The 17,863-nt window shown below is 48.1% G+C and overlaps 1 protein-coding gene across 1 annotated transcript in view; it reads right to left on the bottom strand.

Annotated features, from left to right (window-relative positions):
- Window positions 1–764: 764 nt before the first annotated feature.
- Window positions 765–17,863, bottom strand: part of CLSTN3 (calsyntenin 3) — a 24,371-nt gene continuing 7,272 nt past the window's right edge. The window contains exons 8-18 of the mRNA XM_006914664.3: window positions 17,600–17,712; window positions 14,316–14,478; window positions 13,910–13,966; window positions 13,023–13,180; window positions 12,738–12,886; window positions 9,346–9,572; window positions 8,874–9,044; window positions 7,902–8,047; window positions 7,531–7,666; window positions 1,879–2,081; window positions 765–1,615 (exon numbers count right to left, since the gene is read on the bottom strand). Of these exons, the coding sequence (XP_006914726.1) occupies window positions 1,475–1,615; window positions 1,879–2,081; window positions 7,531–7,666; window positions 7,902–8,047; window positions 8,874–9,044; window positions 9,346–9,572; window positions 12,738–12,886; window positions 13,023–13,180; window positions 13,910–13,966; window positions 14,316–14,478; window positions 17,600–17,712 (1,664 nt within the window). The 3' untranslated portion in view covers window positions 765–1,474. The remainder of the gene's footprint in view (window positions 1,616–1,878; window positions 2,082–7,530; window positions 7,667–7,901; window positions 8,048–8,873; window positions 9,045–9,345; window positions 9,573–12,737; window positions 12,887–13,022; window positions 13,181–13,909; window positions 13,967–14,315; window positions 14,479–17,599; window positions 17,713–17,863) is intronic.

The following is a 17,863-nucleotide window of genomic DNA, read 5'->3' as shown; positions in this document are numbered from 1 at the left end:
GGAGGCATCCACACACAGCTGGCGTTAAGCTATGGATAAGGATGAGGCAGCCAGCAGAAGTAAGGCTAGGCACTGGATGGGGTACAGGGTGAACCAATGAGCACCATCTCCATTCCACCTGTGTTAACAAGAACCCCAGAGAACATTACTGATACTCAAAGCCCTCATCCTACATAAAAGAATTAAGACTTGGATCCCCAGTATTTACTGGGGCAGAGACAGTACGGAAAGGATGCTCCCACTAGATCCCTCTTCTGAAATAGCCTCATCTGGTTACTGCCTCTTCCTACCTAAGGAACATGTCTCAGAGCCTGTTCTCTCTTGTTACCAAAAGCAGGGTTGCCTGCCCTCTCCCCCGGGCTCCCAGGCTGGGAGCCCATGTGCCACGGACAGAATGTTCCAAGAGGTGGGAAGGGACTGATAGTAACCCTACGAAGCCCAGGCATCTGCTGCATCCCCTGAATCATCTATACTTTTCCAGAGGATGTTGAGGGAAGAAAGCGGTAGGAGCCATCTGCCCCTGTCTTATTTCCTTGTGGCTTGGTACCCGAAATAACCAGACCTGCACCCCTTACCTCATCCCTCCTCAGAAACTCGAATGGGCCCTTAGACCGGAGGGCCCAATGCTGGCACAGCACTCACAGGATCAGGCAGCAGGAGGCAGCTCACAGAGCTTTTTTCTGGTTTTATTTGAAAACCTTCGGATGTGTCCCCTCCCTCACCATACCCATTCCCCTACTCCCACCCAGGACATGACGACGCCACATACACACACAAGCTGTGAGCTGCAGACAGAACACAGGGGCTGCGCTCACGAACACATGAAAAAATATACATTATATATCATATACCAAGGCCCCTACTCCTGCTCCCACCCCCACGACCTAGCCACAAGCAGGTCATGTAGGAAGGGCGGGGGCTGTAAGACCTCAGGCAAGGACAGGAGGGGGAAGAGGACAACAAAGGAGGGAAAGTGGGCACGTTGAAGAAACAGGGGTCCCCAGAGTGAAATGGACAGAGAGGTGGGGGATCATAAGAGGAGTGGGCAGGCCCCGCAGAGGAAGCTGGGAGCAGGAAGGCCTCATGAACAGGAGAACAGGGAAGGACAAAGGAGAGGGTTTCTTCAGTCCCACCCCTAGCCCCTGCCATTGCCACGGACACCCCCACCCACCCCAATACAGCGCATGGCTGGTGGGAGGAGAGACAGAGACGTGGGCAAGCTAAACAGAAGGCTGCTGTGGGGGTCAGGAAAGGCAGCCAAAGCCTCCCATACCCGCGAGGAAGAGCCCAGAGGCATGGGAGGTGGGTGGGGGTGGGGGTGCAGATTCCAGTGGGGCCCACTGGGATTTTGAGATGAAAATATGACTCGAACTCTCTTCCTCTTGTTCGCTCTTCTCTCAGAATGTTCTCTTTTCCAGGTGTCTCTGTCTCACCAGGGCAGAATGCTCTCTCTGTTTGGGGAGGGGTGTAGGCCTTAGTAGCGATGTGGGGGTGTCTCGATGATGCGTCTCTCGTCGCTGCTGGGCGAGTCAGCTGCCTCTGAGTCACTGCTGTCCTCGTCCTCCTGCTGGCCCCCAGGAGCCCCAGCCACAGAGGCTTGCTGATTCTGGTAGGACTAGAGAAAGCGGCGGCAGAGAGGAGAGGGGCTTGGTGGCCTGCACACCCCCCAAAACCTCTCCTTTGGGCCACAGTCCCTCTGTCTCCGTACCCTGACACCACCCCACCTCCTCCCCGATACAAACCTTTCTCTTTCTGGCTGATGGCGACTCAGCCCAGTGCTTTTTGCCCAGGGCCTGGCCACTCCTTAGAGGTCTTCGCTGTGTATGCTCCAGCTGAATCTTGACCCTGTGAACCACCCCACTTCCCAGGGCCACTCACCTCCATGGGGTTCACAATAATGGTGAGAGCTGAATCATCCCAGAAGAGGTCAGGGTCCTTGGGGTCACTGGAGGCCCCTGGGGGCCCACTGGCCCCTGAGACGCGGCGGTGAAGGGAGTGGATGCGCACGAGGCCCAGGATGACCATGAGCACCAGGAAGCCCACACACACCACGATGATGAGAGTTGCTGCACTGGGGACCACTGTGGGGAAAGCATGCAGTAAAGAGACTGTGGTCAGGTCTACCCAAGGGGACTCAGCACAGGGAGCCGAGAAGGGGTCCCTGGGCAGAGAAAGTCTCCAAGACAGGATTTATGATGGCCCAGAAGAGGGGACTACCCTATAGAAGCTGGACGAAAAATAGAGCCCCACCAGGACACCAGGAAGGAAGGGGGCAGCGGAATGGCTGCTGCTAGGGCCCGAGGAACAGAGAGACAGAGAGAGGGAGAGAAGTATGTGAAAGGAGAGGGGAGGAGACAAGGGCGGGGGGAGAAAGGCTCCCACCCGAAGCTGTCAGGAGCAGCTCTATTCTCAGCAGGCAAAGGGCAAGGTTTGGAACCTGCCCAGGTCATCCTGCCTGCGTCTTCCCCAGGGACCACTCAACTTAGGAAGGGAGTACCCAGGGCCCAGTGGGGGAAGAGGAGAAACAACCACACAGGCTTGATGAGGTAGGAGAAGAGGATGTCCGAGCCTGGAGACAGGTCCAAGGGGCAAGGAGCACCTGGACTGAGCTCACTCCTGCTCGGTGCCACCTCCCTTCTCCTTGTGGGCTTAGGGCTCTTGAACATCTCGGGCTTCTGTTCCTCCTCAATCTCCCCCCGAGGTATACTGGACTTCTCTTTGGCCCTGTCATGCCTCTGGCTCTGCAGCCTCACTTTGAGGCCCAGGTTCAGGGGCATATGGACCATGAAGGGCAGCGAGACACTGAAGGGCATGTGCACTTTCACACGGACCCTAGAGCTGATGGCGGAAAAGCAGATGTGCATGCACAGGCACATGCCCAGGAAGACTACGTGGGCACAGAGCTGGATAAAAGTCACTACACCTCGCACCCAAGCCAGGCCTCTGCTAACCTGCACAGCTGCCCACACCAAACACCTAGCAGCCTGCTCACATAGCGGGATCAACAGGATGCCTCTCAGGGCCTCCAGTAAGGCAGAGAAGAGCCATAGGTGCAGTGTCACCCAGCTCCCTGCCAGCTGGGCAGACCAAGCAACCCCCTGAAGGAAGATATAAACACCACAGACATAGACTGCAAGGGCCACAGAACGAGCAGCCCTGAGTACAGCCCTGCCCCACTCCTGCACACACACAATCAGCCCTCGGAGCAGCAGGAGGAGGCAAAGCAGGAGCACCCACAGCCCCAGGGACAGCAGGTGGAGGTAGAGCCTCCATACGCGCATCCCCAGGCCCAGGGCCCTTTTAGGCAGATGAGTCACTACACCCCACATGGTGCACACCCCCGCCCGCTGCTTGTGTGCCCAGCTACTCACCTGAGCACAGAGGCTTCCTGAGGCCCAGGTCTTGGGCAGTCCCTCTGCTGAGGGACTATTCCATGTATGCGTCTCACACACACATATTCCAGCCCACAGATCTATCTCCCAGACCCAAATTTACTCACAGCCTCTAAAACTCACATATCAAGTAACAGAGCAGACAGAGCCCAGAGAAGCACACAGCACAGGGGCTCCACACACCCTGCTGAAGCCCCTTCTTCCCCAGCATCCAGCACCCGCACGCTGCCACCATACACACGCTGCCACATGCTCCAGGGCCAACCAGGTGTGTGGAGAATTCCCTGCCTGAGCAGGTACACTAGCTTTGCACCTCCCTGAGGCCACCCTGATGGCCCTCTGCCAAGTTGGTCCCCATCCTGACCCGACCCATAGCCCACTTGGGGCCACTCGACAACTAGAGCTCACTCTGTTGAGCAGAGCAGGGAGGCTCCTTGAGTACTAGCTCCAGGGCAGAGATGGGCCTGGCTGGATCAGCATTTCTCAACTGCCTGGGAATGGGGGGAGAGGAAAGACGGGGACAGAGATGACCTTTTTGCCCATTTGTGGGAAATAGTCCCTCCCAGGTCTCCAAATGAATGGACAAGAAGAGGAGGTGATGACCCCACCAGCAGAATGCCCCTGTAGTTAACTAAGCCCAGGCTCTAGATGGAGGGGAGACCCGCCCCGCTCAGAGTGGAGGCCACAGCAGGTAAACTTGCTCTAGAGCACAATGAGGACAAGCTAACACTTTTGGTTTGTGCCTTAATCAAAGACATTTGTCCCTCTGAGCCCTTAGCCCTGCAAAGGAAATGACAAGCTGATTGCCAGGAATAAGAAATGACCACAGGAAAGACAAAATGCAGACACTCTATCTGTAGGCCAACAAGCATAGTTAATTAGTTTAAAATGAGCCAGGAGGCCAGGGAGACAGGAGGATTTTTTAAATTAGCTACAGACAAAAATCAAGAGTTTGAGAAGTACAATCGATCTTTCTTGCTGCATTAGATCCAACCAGTAACTTCTGGCCTTCAACGATTTCCATAGCCAACATGAAAAGGTAATTTAGCAAATGGCCCATGTGAACTCCTGCTTTCAATTGATGGTGAGGACACTGTTAAAAGCCCTGCATGGTGTCCCCTGTATGAAGACCCTTGGGAGAAACTGCTTTCCACCCTTAGTCCCAGGACTTCTGAAATCTTGGTTGGCTCCTATTATATGACCTTCACAGTTGTTTGGGTTCCCTTTTGCTTTAACTACAAGGAAGCTTCTGAGCTTCAAAATTCTGCAACTGCACAGTCTTTCAGAGTATGTATTTTATGAACCGACTTTATTCCCTGGCTTCATCTTATTCCTCTTGCATCATTGTCCTTTCTTCCACATTTCCTAATTCATTTTCTATCTTTATCCTATTGCATCATAGGTCTTTCTGCAAAGCTTTTGTAGGAAACGAAGTAGGGAAATTGTTCTCAAATTTTGCTGCATACAGGAATCACCTAAGAATCTGTGAAAACCACTGATGCCTGGCTCCCCTACTCAGACATTCTGATTTAACTGCTATGGGTTGTAACCTAGGCATCAAATGTTTTTGCAGCTCCCCAGGTGATTCTGGTGTGCATCAAAATCTGGGATGACTAGATAAATACTGTCTTCATTATTCTGTCTTACCTTTCAGATGACCTTATTCTCCCTAACCATAATCACCTCAAACTAACCACCTACCCCCAATTTTCGAATTCTCACTCTCATGACCACCCAAAATCCCTTTTACCCTTCAAGGTCCAAGTTCAAACTCTACATGCACCACAATTTGAATTTTAAATTGCAAAGCCATAATTCTGTAATACCATTCTTGGGGTTGGGAGGGGAAGGGGAAGAACTTGGAAACTTTGCACCTTGAAGAGGCATATGGACTGGGTTTTATGAAGTGGATCTCCTTGGTAAGCTCAGATGTCAATCTTAAATGCCCTAAGGTGAATAATGCCCTCTGCACACTAATCAGGACAAAATAAAGGAAAAAGCAAAAGCAGCCTACAACTCTCAACTGGGATCTTGGAGCAAGCTTGCTTCGCATGGATGTCAGCTCAAAATAGTGGATGGAAAAGTAAAGGGAAGGAAGCACTTGCACACCCTGGAGCATTCCCAGGTAGCTGGGAGGATGAAGGAGAGGGGAGAAAGCTCCTGGGGAGTTAGAAAGGGGACTCCCTCCCCTGGGACCTCAGACCAGAGAAAACAAAGACTGAGAATCTCATCAGGCCCAGCAGCAACGTCGACCCAGATCTACTTTGAGCCTAATTTGTGTAGCAAGACCCAGTATCCAACCCAAACAAGGTTGAGTGGGATGATTCCCAAGGAAAGAACTGGACAAAGAGCTAGGGAATCATGAGAGAAAGAAAGAAGCTGGCCCTGAGGTTCTGTTTAACAAAAACAGGTTTAGTTCACTCATATGTCCCCACCAACTTGAGATCAAGTGAAGCTTCTTGGAAACTTTGCAACTTGGTTATGCCTTGTATTCCCTCCTCACCCCTATCTCCATCTGCTCTGCTGTAGTGAGTCCCAGTAAAACACTTAAAAAGGCCTCTGCAGAAGAAAGAAGGGAGCCAGTCCCCGGGGAAAAGAAACACAAAGAACAGTGTAGTAATGGCCATTGCCCAAGGAAAGGAAGACCGACTGAGTTCCTGGGGCCACCAGGGAGCTAACTTCAGTCAATGAAGCCCTGGGAAGCCCTAAAGAGCACCCCCAAATCAGGGGCAACTATAAAGTAGTGAGACTAATAATAATTTTTTGAAGTATTGAACATAAATGGAAAGGGCATGGAGAACAATGCTTAGTGCATAGGCTGCCTGGATTTGAATTTTGGCTCCACCACTTTCTAGCTGTGTGATCTTAGACAAGGTACTTAACCTTTCTGGGCCTCCATTTCCCTGCATTTAAAGGGGGGTAATTGTAGTACCTATTTCATTTGTTGTTTGTAATGACTAAATGAGTTACTGTGTATAAAAGTCCATGAGCATAGTGCCTGGCACACATTGATGTGTTTGCTACTCTTATTATTACATATTGAAGTGAGTGCTGTACACTCAGGCTAGTGTTCAGTGACCATGAACTTCTTCCAAGAAAGCATTCTTAGAACTCCTTAAAGAATCGCCTTCAGAGCCTGTGATGCACCTTTTGACTTTTTTCAAAAGTGACAATAAACCTGTGGCCTTTGAGAGTGGATTTAATGTTCAAAAGCACAAAATGACATCCAGCACCAACTCTGACAAAAGTAGATGCTAAAGTTGAATAATACTGAACTGGGCCAAAAGCAAGGTGTTTCCATAATTTAAAAAAAATGAAAAAGAAAAAAAGCATCTCATAAATTGGCTTTGATAGCAATTTTGAGAAGGGATTCCAAAATCGTTTCCAGTAACATCAGAATCATTTTGCAGTTTTTAATAATAATATTAGGTGTAAATATCAGGTTACAAAATATTCGGATCCCAACTTCATAAAAAAAAAAAATTGGCATAGAAGAAAGCTGGCATAGAATATACCATATCAACAATGGTTTCTTCTCTGTGATGGAATTATAGCTGATTTTTCTTCTTTATACCTGTCGTTTCTAGTTTTTCTACAATTAAGTAACTCTTAAATTGAGAATTAAAAAATTGCATCACCAGTAAAAGATCATGGCCAGGGAACAAGGTTGCTTTAAAGGGCAAGCACTTCATCTGATGTAACACACTTTGCATAGTTGCACATTTTGATTTAGACATAGTCTTATGACTTTATAGATAGCACATAATTACACATTTAATAGCACCAACTTTCTCTTGAGGATAGGGACTATACTGCCTTTATATTCCTAACTGTACTTTAGGACGGTGCTAGTACACAGTAGGTGCTTATAAATACTTGATACCTTCAGTACTGAGGATCCCTAGGTCCGGGGCTAATCTGATATTGTTGTGGATTCAGCAAGGACAACAAAGGCTTTGCCTGCGTCCCACACTGATTTCATGATTCCAGGCAGGAGTGTCCCCTGCAAACACACAATGCTCATGTTCTTCACGAGGGAAAGGTAATGACGTAGGAAGATAAAGAGACTGGAACACAGCTGTCAGCTAAGTCCCCTGCCACCCTCCCGCCCCACCTGGCCCCACAAAGCCGTACATACTGGAGTTTCGGTGGGAGCTGACCAGGCTGTGTCCAGCCATCTCAGGGGGTGGCTGGTGACCACGGTGCAGGAACTGCTGGGAGCTGAGCACGTGGCTGGGGTGGGCAACCCGGTTCATGCTGTGCAAGACGTTGACCTGGGGAGGGAGGGCTTGCTGGGCACTCTCGTTCTTCCCCAGATCCAACCCCACCTGTCTAGAGCCATCTCGTAACCACTGCCCCACAGCAACTCCTTCTTCCCTCCACACCACCAGGGCCGGGAGTCTGCCCTGCTGTCATTTCCATTCCCACCACCTGTCAGTTTCGGTCCACCCTGCCTTGGCTCCTCGCCAGTATGGGGTGGCCGTGGAAGGATGGAGACTCTCTGGGTACCTCCACAATGAATTCATTGCTGGAGTAACGACCATTCATTTCTGAGCAGGAAAGCCGGAATTTCCTGGCATAGAGGGCAGCTCCATGTCGCAGCCGATATCGAGCCTGCCTCAGAATCTCTTCATACACAGTGATGCTCTCCACTCCTGGGGGACAAAGAAGCAGCTCAGTGCAGGAGCCAACGAAGAGGCTCAGGGCTAGACCCTCTCTCCCAGACTTCCACCAGCCTAGAATGGGTTAGTTAGTCCCAACAAGGGTGTGACCCGAGGTCTCAGAGGAAAAGATGCTCCCCTCCGCCCCCCACCGGGCTCTGGCTGACTGGGATAGACTGCATTTCCTGCTCTGCCCTTCTCTAATAGCTCTGCGGCTTCTGGGTAGGGATGGAGAGAAAGAAATAAGGACGCCCCACAAGACAGCAGGAAGGTGGCAAGTAGGAGGGAAAAGGAGAGAAGGGGAAATACAGAAGTCATCATGGAGGCTATGGAAGGAAATGGAAATAAGAGGAAACTGATTATGCCCATCATCTCCCATCCTCCCTTATGGAGGGTCCTTCTGAGAGCAGGCTTCCTTTGGACGCTACCAAACCATTGCCACTATTCATTAAGAGATGAGCTCCTAACTTAAAGCATTGCTGTATACATGAGATTAGTGTGATGGGAGATCGAGAAGATGGCTGGTACCAAACAGTCAGGTGATTACAAAGCTAATCAGAGAAGGCTAAGCTGAAGGAAGAGTGGAGGAGAACCAAGCTATAGAGAGAAGCAGGGAGAAAGGACCATTTGTTGCCTATACCCTAGTACATCTTCTCTAGGAGCAATTTGAAAGCCAGAGGATCTTCCAGGCCAGGAAGGTGCAAAACGGCACTCGGCCACATCCCTGGGCCTGGAAGGAGGACCCTCTGGATTTCCCAGTACTTGCTCATGGGGTGGAGCACACACACAAAAAGAATACAGGACCTCAGGCCCCACTGACCGGCAATGGTGAGGTAGGCAGACGTGTTGGTAATCTCCAGCCCTCGCTGCTGCAAGGATGCCATGTCCAAGAGCAGGCTTTCCCGCTCAGGGTCAAGGTCATCCCCCACCAGAGAAATCTCACAGCCGTCCAGGTTGTGCACGATCTCATCCGACATGCGTGTGTCTGTCACTGAATTGGAGAGAGTCAGGATCTGGGTCAGAGATGAAGGCTCACCTCATGCCCATGCTTCCTTTCCTTCCAAGGTCATTCCATGAGAGCAGTCAGCATCGTTTTCAAGAATGTCATTATCCAACAATTTCTGTACACCCATGGGCCTCCTACTGGCTCTCCTTCCTAATGGTACGTGGGTCTAGTCAGGCAAGTGCAGGATGAGGTGACTCTCGCACGCCCAGCTCCAGGTTTTCCCCCTCGCTCCAGTTCTGAAGAAACCCCTTCTCAGGATGATATCACTTTCTGGGGTCATCCTTACCTGTGCCCTGCCAACTCTCATCCTTTTTAGCTTCCACCTGGTGAGAAATAGAGCAAGTGATTTGAAGATCGGGGAATAAAGGGACCCCCTCGGGTCCCTCGAAGTCCACAGCTGGGCGGGCAAAGTGAGCAGTGCCACTCAGCAGGATCTGGGGGGCATCAGGCTGTAGTACCACCACGTAGCCCTCCACTTCGGGGATGGAGACACAGGATTCTTCACTGAAGCACCTATATGAGAAAGGGGGAGAGGCCGCTTGTGACCCCAGCACCCTTTCCCTTGTAGTCTATATTCTGCTTCATTCTTTTGGGCCTCCATCTCTACATCTAGCATCCATGTCAGGGAGGGTGAGGGGAAGAAAAAGGGGATAATGTCTCTGCACCACCACCACCACCACTACCACCCCAGTAACAAAGCTAAAGTGGGAAATACCCTCCCCTGGGAAGATGCCACTGCAGGAAAGAATAGGGACAGAAGGTCAGGCAACCCTAACCTATAGGGGTGAGCACATCATCAATGCCCTGCCCCCAAGATTATGGAACACCTATCAAACTGCATTTTACAAGATGAGCTGACAAAAATGCATATACATACACAGTTCTTTACCTAGGAGGGTTTTAAGTGTGTTTAGTACAATATTTGGCAAATATGTGCCAAAAAATATTCAACAAGAGGGGGAAGGGCTTATCTAAGGATGTCCTCCTCCTTGGTGTGTCTTCCATTCACTCTATTTAATATCAGAGAAACACACTTTGGTAGGTGAGCTAATCTGACCATTGAGGACCTGCATTCACCTTCCCATGAAGCCTCACTGATCTTGGTGTTGGGACAAACTCTCCCTAGAGGACTCAGCCAAGCTCAACCAATCAACAGCACAGCCACCCAGGAACACGCTCCCAGGACCCTCTCTAGCCTTATCCTTTGTTAATCAGTAATAATTCTTGTAGCGCTTGCTGGTTTATGAAGCGCTTTGCCCATATTACTTCATTTGACTTTATTTCAACACTGTAGAATAAGGATAAGAAACCAAAGCTTTTAGGTTTAAGCATCTTGGCCATGGAAGAAATATGAGTCCTAGTCAAGGCTTAAACCCATTCTTCTTATTCCTAGTCCACAACATTTCCACTAAACCACACCCACCATTTGGGTTGGCACTCATTAAATTCATTTATAAAGAAGTGTCCTCTTGAACGAGCAGTCTTCACAAGGGAGTTACTAATTCAAGGTGAGGCCTATGGTCCATATGCTTGTGCTAACTGAACTGATTTTGCTAAGAGGACCCTTATTAGTGTTCCCGAGAATGCCCAGTTTGACTCCTGGAGCCAAAAAGGAGGAAAAGTAACCTAAGCAGATACAATGAGCTCAAAGCCCCTGAAGTGACCAATGCCTACAGCTTGCTGAGTCACTGTGCCACAAGGAGTGAGACCTAAAACAATCTGCACAGTCATTCAGAGGGGCCCAGATCACAGCCTCTTAGAAAACAACCCCAGATGATCCTGGGAGCACAGGCCCTAACAGACATTCCCACTTAAATGAGCAATCCAAAGAGACACAAAAGGGATGATCTGATTGAGAGAGTAGATATGGCACATAAACCTTAAAACGAAGGCGAACATGATCACCACCACGTGAGTGGAACAAACAAAAACTCACGAGAGTTCGAAGAGGCAGAGGTTCTTTCTGGCTAGGATAGGAACAAGGCATTTGGTGAGGGAAGGTAAGAACAATCAAGGAAAATAGCAACTGAGCTAGCTTTTCAAGGAGGGGAGGACTTCGCTGGGCAGAAGGTGAGGAGTATACTCAGGGGAGTAGAGAAACATGAGTCAGGAAAGGCCTGGCCAGATGGTTGAGGGCTTCGAATGCAGTTTTTGTGCAGTGGACAAGATGAAGCCATTGATGTCTTCTTCATCGGAGATGTATGAGAATGAAAATTCTTATTTAAGATCACTAATCCCTTGCAGAGCTCCACTCTAAGCTAAAAGACAGGGCCCTCCCTTCTGATGTGGTCCTGAGCAGACTGGGAGGGATTGAGCCTCTCATAACGGGATGATAGCCCTTTAACAACAAGAGTTCTGACTAGGAACTATAGGGCACATCCTCAGCTCTGATCTTCACCCACGTGACTTTATTTACCTGTGGCTTTCAGTTCCACACCATGACACACCATGGACCAACAGTCCAATTCCCAAAAGCTCTGCCCCTGCCTTCCACAGCTCTGACACTGAGGCTGGATATAACCATGCCCAGGGCTCAGACTCCTCTCCTCTCTAAACCCAGCCCTCCTAGGATAGGGGCAAGTCAGAGACGTTTGTCTTCATGTAGCTTATGGAGAAACTGAGGCAGAGTCGGGGAGAAGGTAATGCTGCCTCAGGAATCCTGACTCCTACATTGTGTAATCCACCCACTAGATGGCAGTATCTCCTAAAAACTACCCATAAACCCTTACAAGGGGTGAAAATGCCAACATTTGCAGGATAGGCACTCTGCCAGGCATTTGATCTGGATTATAACATTTAGTTATCATAACAATTCCATGAGTTAGATTCTATTGTTATCCCTGCTTTGTAGCATTTTCTCAATGCTGAAAAGCTAGTAATAGACTCTATGTCTGTAATTATTGTGCTTTCATTACCTCTCAATTAATCTGAATTTTTAGACCCTTAATATACTTAACCCTTAAAGTAATGTAGTTTTTCTTTAAAAGAATTCAAAATCATTCACTTAGAATTTAAAGGTCAACAAACTTTTTCTGTGATGAGCCAGACAGCAAATATTTTTGGCTTTTTGGGCCACATAGTCTCTGTCCCAACGATTCAGCCATCACAGTGGGAAGGCAGCCATAAGCAATTTGCAAAGGAACAAGCGTGGCTGTGTTCTAATAAAACTTTATTTACCAAAACAAGCGGCAGGCCAGAGTTGGTCCTGGGGCCATAGGTGCCAACACCCAGACTTACATCATCCAATTTGACCTTGCAAGAGCTTGATGAATCAAGATTAAAAGGGGTGAAGAAACTGGAGCTATTTGCCCAGTGTCTTCCAGGCAATTAGTATTGGGTCAGAATTAATATCAGCTCTCCTGGCTCCCAAACCTGTACCCTCTCTGACCTACTTTACATATCAGCACAGGGGCGCAGAGAAGATAAAAACTCCAAAATCCTGGAAGTGTGGCTCAGTGCAAAGAGTAATGACTGGGTTGTTGGGAAACTTGAGTCTGGTCCAGGCTCTTCTACCAACATTGCTGCGTCAATTGAGCAGGTCAAGTGTCCTCTCTGGGGGCCCAGTCTCCTCCTCCATAAAGTGAGGGAGATGTGCCTACTGCTAGGTGACATCTAAGGCTAAGGGCTTCTGACATTCTGGCTCCGCTCTGTGATTTGCCCGCCCCACCCCACACTCACTTGACGGCAGTGGTGAGGCGCAGGGGCCTGACGCCAGGCGTGGCAAAGCGCAGAGTGTTCATGTAAGCCACATGCTGCAGGGCATGGTTGAAGGTCTCCACATCATCCCCCTCCAGGGTGAGCAGGGACTGCGAGGGGTTCACGTGGACCTGGGCCCCAGACACAGACACAGCTGAGAGCAGGCCCAAAAGGCAGGAGAGGAAGGGAACAGAGGTAGAAAAGTAGGACAAGGGCCGGGGACAAGGGGCATGCCTGAGAGGAGAGGACTGGAGGAAGGGGCTATACCTTCATGCCTTTACCCAGGCTCTCGAAATCTCTATAGTCCAGCCCCTCCCGACATGCATAGAGGCACTCGATGACCTCGCGGCTCTCCAGGCGGCCTGAGCGCACGCTGAAACCAGCCAGGTAGCCATGGAAGTAGTGGTGGGTCAGCAAGGGGTCTCCTAGGGCAGGAACACAGGGGAGGACGGGAGGTGAGAGGAGGGAGGTGAGCGGAGAGGAGAAACGGAATAAGAAAAGGAGGCTGAGAGAAAGGGAGAAAGAGAAAGAGCAGAAGTCTTCAGAAAGAAAAGGAAAAGGAAAAACATGGAAAAGAAAGAAAGGAAGGAAGGAAGGAAGGAAGGAAGGAAGGAAGGAAGGAAGGAAGGAAGGAAGGAAGGAAGGAAGGAAGGAAGGAAGGGAAGTAAAGCTAAGGGGGGAATATGAAAAGGCAGAGAAAGATAGAAGACAGAATAAATCCAGGAAGAGAAGAAGGGAGAAAAATAAAAGCAAGATCCGAGTGAGGAAAGAGGAGACACAACAAGGAAAAGGAGTCTGCAAGAGAGGGCGTCTTCAGTCGCATGCAAGGAGACCAGGATGAATGTGTGTGAGCTTCACAGATGCCCAGATCCTCCCTTCTGTGTGACTGACTCCTGCCTCCTACGTTCCAGCAAAAGAACTCCTTCACTTCAATCTGTAGCAGGAAGGGACACCCAGAATCCAGCCAAGCTCCATCTGGCCTTACCTCACCAAGGAAACCCTGCCTTGCTGTAGTTCTCGGAGGCTCTGCCCCCTGGTGGCATGGAACACAGTAAATAATAAGGCTTGGATAGGAATTGATGTGGAAAAGGGAGCATAGAACAGAAAGTTAAGGTGAGAACTCTCTGAGTCTCCGGCTCTTAAACACAGAGTACCTTGTGTGGTGTCTGTACTGTTGTCTCCTCCCTTTTCCTTCTCCTTGTTTTTCTCCTCTGGAGAGGAAAAAAAAAAAAAAAGTGGCAGTGAGCTCGAGGTCCTGGGAACAGACTGACAGAGAGGAAGAAGAGGTCTTCCCTGCTCAGACCCAGCCCATGGAAGACCTGCAACCTCTGAGCTGGGTCCCAATTCTTCTGTTGTCATATCTCAATCTCTCAGAACTCTAGACAAACACCCAAACATGTTGCTGAGGAAACACAGGGGCTCTGGTAACACACATACAACACACACACACACACACACATAGAGAGAGAGAGAGAGAGAGAGAGAGAAATTCCTGCCCCAATCCTAAGCCACTGGAGGCTCCAACCTTTAGTGTCTTCACTGAGAAGCTCAGGGACTTACCAGTCCAGCAGGCCCCAATCATGAGAGCAGGTTCCCTTCGAGGTGGATGGATGAGACCATTGTCATGGATGAGGGCAGGGTCGAAGGAGATGCCATCAGCATAAAGCGTGACTGTGGGGAACTCGAGATTCAAAGCATAGTGGTGCCACTCGTCATCGCAGACCTGAGGGAGGAGGGTAGGGGCAAGACCCCCTCAGTTACTTCATCTTCAGGGAACTAGCACAAGGCACTGCCCCTTCTCCTAGGCATCAGAGGACCAACCGTTCTCAGTTTGATCAACAGGGCTTACTAGTGAATCGATTCTTACCCAGTTCAAGGAATTACACCCTTGCCCAAAATCCACCAGGAAACCAACCTAGTACCTAAAATTCCGCTCTTTGGGTAACTCTTTAAAACCATAAACATTTCAAAGAGGAATAACACACTATTTTGTGAATTAACTTCCCCCCAAAATTATGTATGTATGGCACTAGAATCTCTAAGGTAGTTTGTGACCCAACAAGAACCACTAAAACAAACCCTTTGTAGTTTCTCTGAGGGTCATTCAAGATGCGGGTCAGAGGAATGAGGGTTAGAGAGTTCTCTGCCTTATCAACTGCAAATGTTGGAATTTCTCAAAGCTCAACCTAGATCCTCTCCCATTTCTTTTCTACACTCTCTTCCTAAGGGTTACCTCTTCTGTTTCCATGGGTTCAGACACCATATTTGTGCTAACCCCAATATCTACATTCCAGCCCAAAACTCTCCTTTGAATGCGGGCCCTCCACTTGGATATCTCACAGGTAGCTCAAGGTTAATGTGTGTAAAATGGAAGTCCACACCCCTTTCCAATCCCCTCTGTTTTTCCCAGGCAATATAAATGCTCCACCGTCCATTCAGTTGCTCCATTAGATGGCCTGGGAGTTTTTTTTTCCCTCATCTTCCACATCCAATCCGTCTATGGATGCTGTTAATCCCAGGTCCAAACAGAACTAAAAGCTGTGGGTTTCTGTGCGGTTCTCTCCATCTCCATTGCCACACATTAGTCAAATCCTCAACCATTCTCGGGTATACTATTCTAACAGACCTAAACTCTTATGTCTCTTCCTCCTTAGTTGCCAAAGGGATCTTCTTAAAATGTAAATCTGATCCGGTCGCGTCCTTGCTTAAACCCCTCAAAAGGCTTCCATCTCTCATAGGACAAATCTAAACGAACCCCAGCTGACAAAGTCCATTGTACGACCTGATCATTTCCTGTCTCTCCAACGTCATGTGTGTTCTTTCTTCCTTGTTCACTGTACTCCAACTTCACGGGCCCTCTTTCCGTGCTTGGAACATGCTGAGCTCTTTCCTACCTCAGGACCTTTGCATGTGCTCTCCCTTATGCTTGGAACACCTTCTCTTCACAGATATTTCCCATACTTCAGGACTAAGCTTTTGTTTCACCTCAGTTGGGCCTTCCCTGAACATCCAATGTAAGGTGAGCTCCCCAATCCTTACCTTCTGTTCTCTATCTCAGTCTCTTACTTGTTCTTTCAAAGTATTTTGTCACAATTTATCATTTTTATATGTTTACTTTTTAAAAATCTATCACTAACTAAAATGTAAACTTAATGAAGGCAAAGATTTTGTTTCATCTATATTATAGTCCATTGTATCCCCAGAACCTAGTAGAATGGCTGGGACTTAATTGATACTTAATAAACATGTGTTGAATAAATAAGGGTAAATAAAAGAAAATAGAAAGAGTACTGTTACCAATATTAGCAACATGGGAGAAAGATCAAGAAGTAGCAAATGGCAGACTATCTCCTTAAAAGAGTGCTAGGAAAAGCAGAAGCTTTTGTAAACAGCTCTCAATTACCCAGTTTGTGGGTTTTCTGGGCCCTTTATTTCTCTTTCTCTCTCTTCCACTTCCTGTCTTTTTTTAGTCATTTGTTTACTCAGCCACTCCACCAGGGCTTGCAAGAAAAATAGGAGATGGAAACTCAAATTAGTTCCCACTGGTCCTTGTGGTGAGCTTGGAGAATGCAACTATTGGCTTAAGAGAGGATTTTACTTTTTTTTTGGTCCATTTTTATTTCTCTCTCATAATCATGGATAATAATAATGAGAATTAATATAGAGTGCTTTTCAGACCACAGTCGTGTGCCAAATAATGAAAGACATTTCAGGCAACAACCTACCATATATAGGATGGTGGTCCCATAAAATTATAATAGAGCTGAAAAATTCCTGTCACCTAGTGACTTCGTAGCTGTCATAATGTCAAAGCACATTATTCATGTGTTCGTGGTGATGCTGGTATACACATCACCTACCACGCTGCCAGTCATATACAAATATAGCATATACAATTACATTCAGTACGAATACTTGATAATGATAATAAAAGACTATGTTACTGGTTTATGTATTTACTGTACTATAATTTTTTTGTTATTTTAAAGTGTACTCTTTCTACTTATCAAAAAAAAAGTTTGCTGTAAAGCAAACTGATCACTGCCTGTGTTACACTGGCAGCAGCCTCATCCATCTCGTGTTTACCGCATATCTGGATTACATCATTTTCTCTTGCACTTGACTTACTCTGGTGTTGTTCTGCACAATAACGTGCTGTACAGGCTTATAGACTAGGAGCAATAGGCTGTCTCCTATAGTCCGTGTGTGTGGTAGGCTGGATTTCTATATGTGCACTGTATGATGTTTGCACAATGATAAAATCGCCTGATGGCGCATTTCTCAGAACATATCTCTCTTATTAAGCGGGGGTGGCTGTATAAAGATCTATCGAGTACATCATTTAATCCTACGCCAACTCTTAAATATAGAATTATTATTATTATCTCCATTTAATAGGTAAATAAACTGACACTTAGACATATTAACCAAAATTTCACGGTTAGTAAGTTCTCTGGCAGGACTCAGACCCAATCTGTGTACCTCAGAATTACTTATTTTCTTGATTACAACAAGCTAACTGCTTAAGAGTCAGGAGTATGTACTGTTAAGGCTCTAGATCAGAAAAAGATGAAATAAAACAAGCGGGGAAAGACGGTTGGTTGGGTTTGATGTTAGTAGTTATTTTTTCTCTATTTCCTTTTAATCCAGGAGTGCTGTCTGCAGGAGACAAGCCTTGGAAAAAGAGAGCAAGAGCATCTGAGGATATAATGGTCAGGAGCCGAAAGTGAAGAATGAAAGAGAGGCCTCGGGGCAACTCAGAAACACCAGCTCCTGCCCTAGGACCCTCCTTCCCTAATAGTAACTTAAATCCACCCATCTTATGAGCCTGGTACCGGCCTCACCTGCTCCAACTTCCAGAGGAATTTGACTGGACGGGCACTCTCAAGCAGAGGCCAGTAGAGGAAGGCAATTCTGCAGCCATGGACCGTCAGTGAGTAGTGAGAGAAGCCATCCTCTGAGGGGAGAAGATGGGGATGTGGATCAAACACAGGGCCTGGGGCAAGAACAGGTTCGCAGCACTAGGAGGGAGAGGATGCTGAATTCTCTTTATCTTTTCATATGCTTTCTCTCCCACATTCTCTAGAGTTCTCTCTCCCCCAACACCC

This window comes from Pteropus alecto, unplaced genomic scaffold (genome assembly GCF_000325575.1).
Source record: "Pteropus alecto unplaced genomic scaffold, ASM32557v1 scaffold94, whole genome shotgun sequence".
Classification (NCBI taxonomy): domain Eukaryota; kingdom Metazoa; phylum Chordata; class Mammalia; order Chiroptera; family Pteropodidae; genus Pteropus; species Pteropus alecto.
The sequence above is the reverse complement of the archived record's forward strand: the minus strand, read 5'-3'. Positions and strand labels throughout refer to the sequence as shown.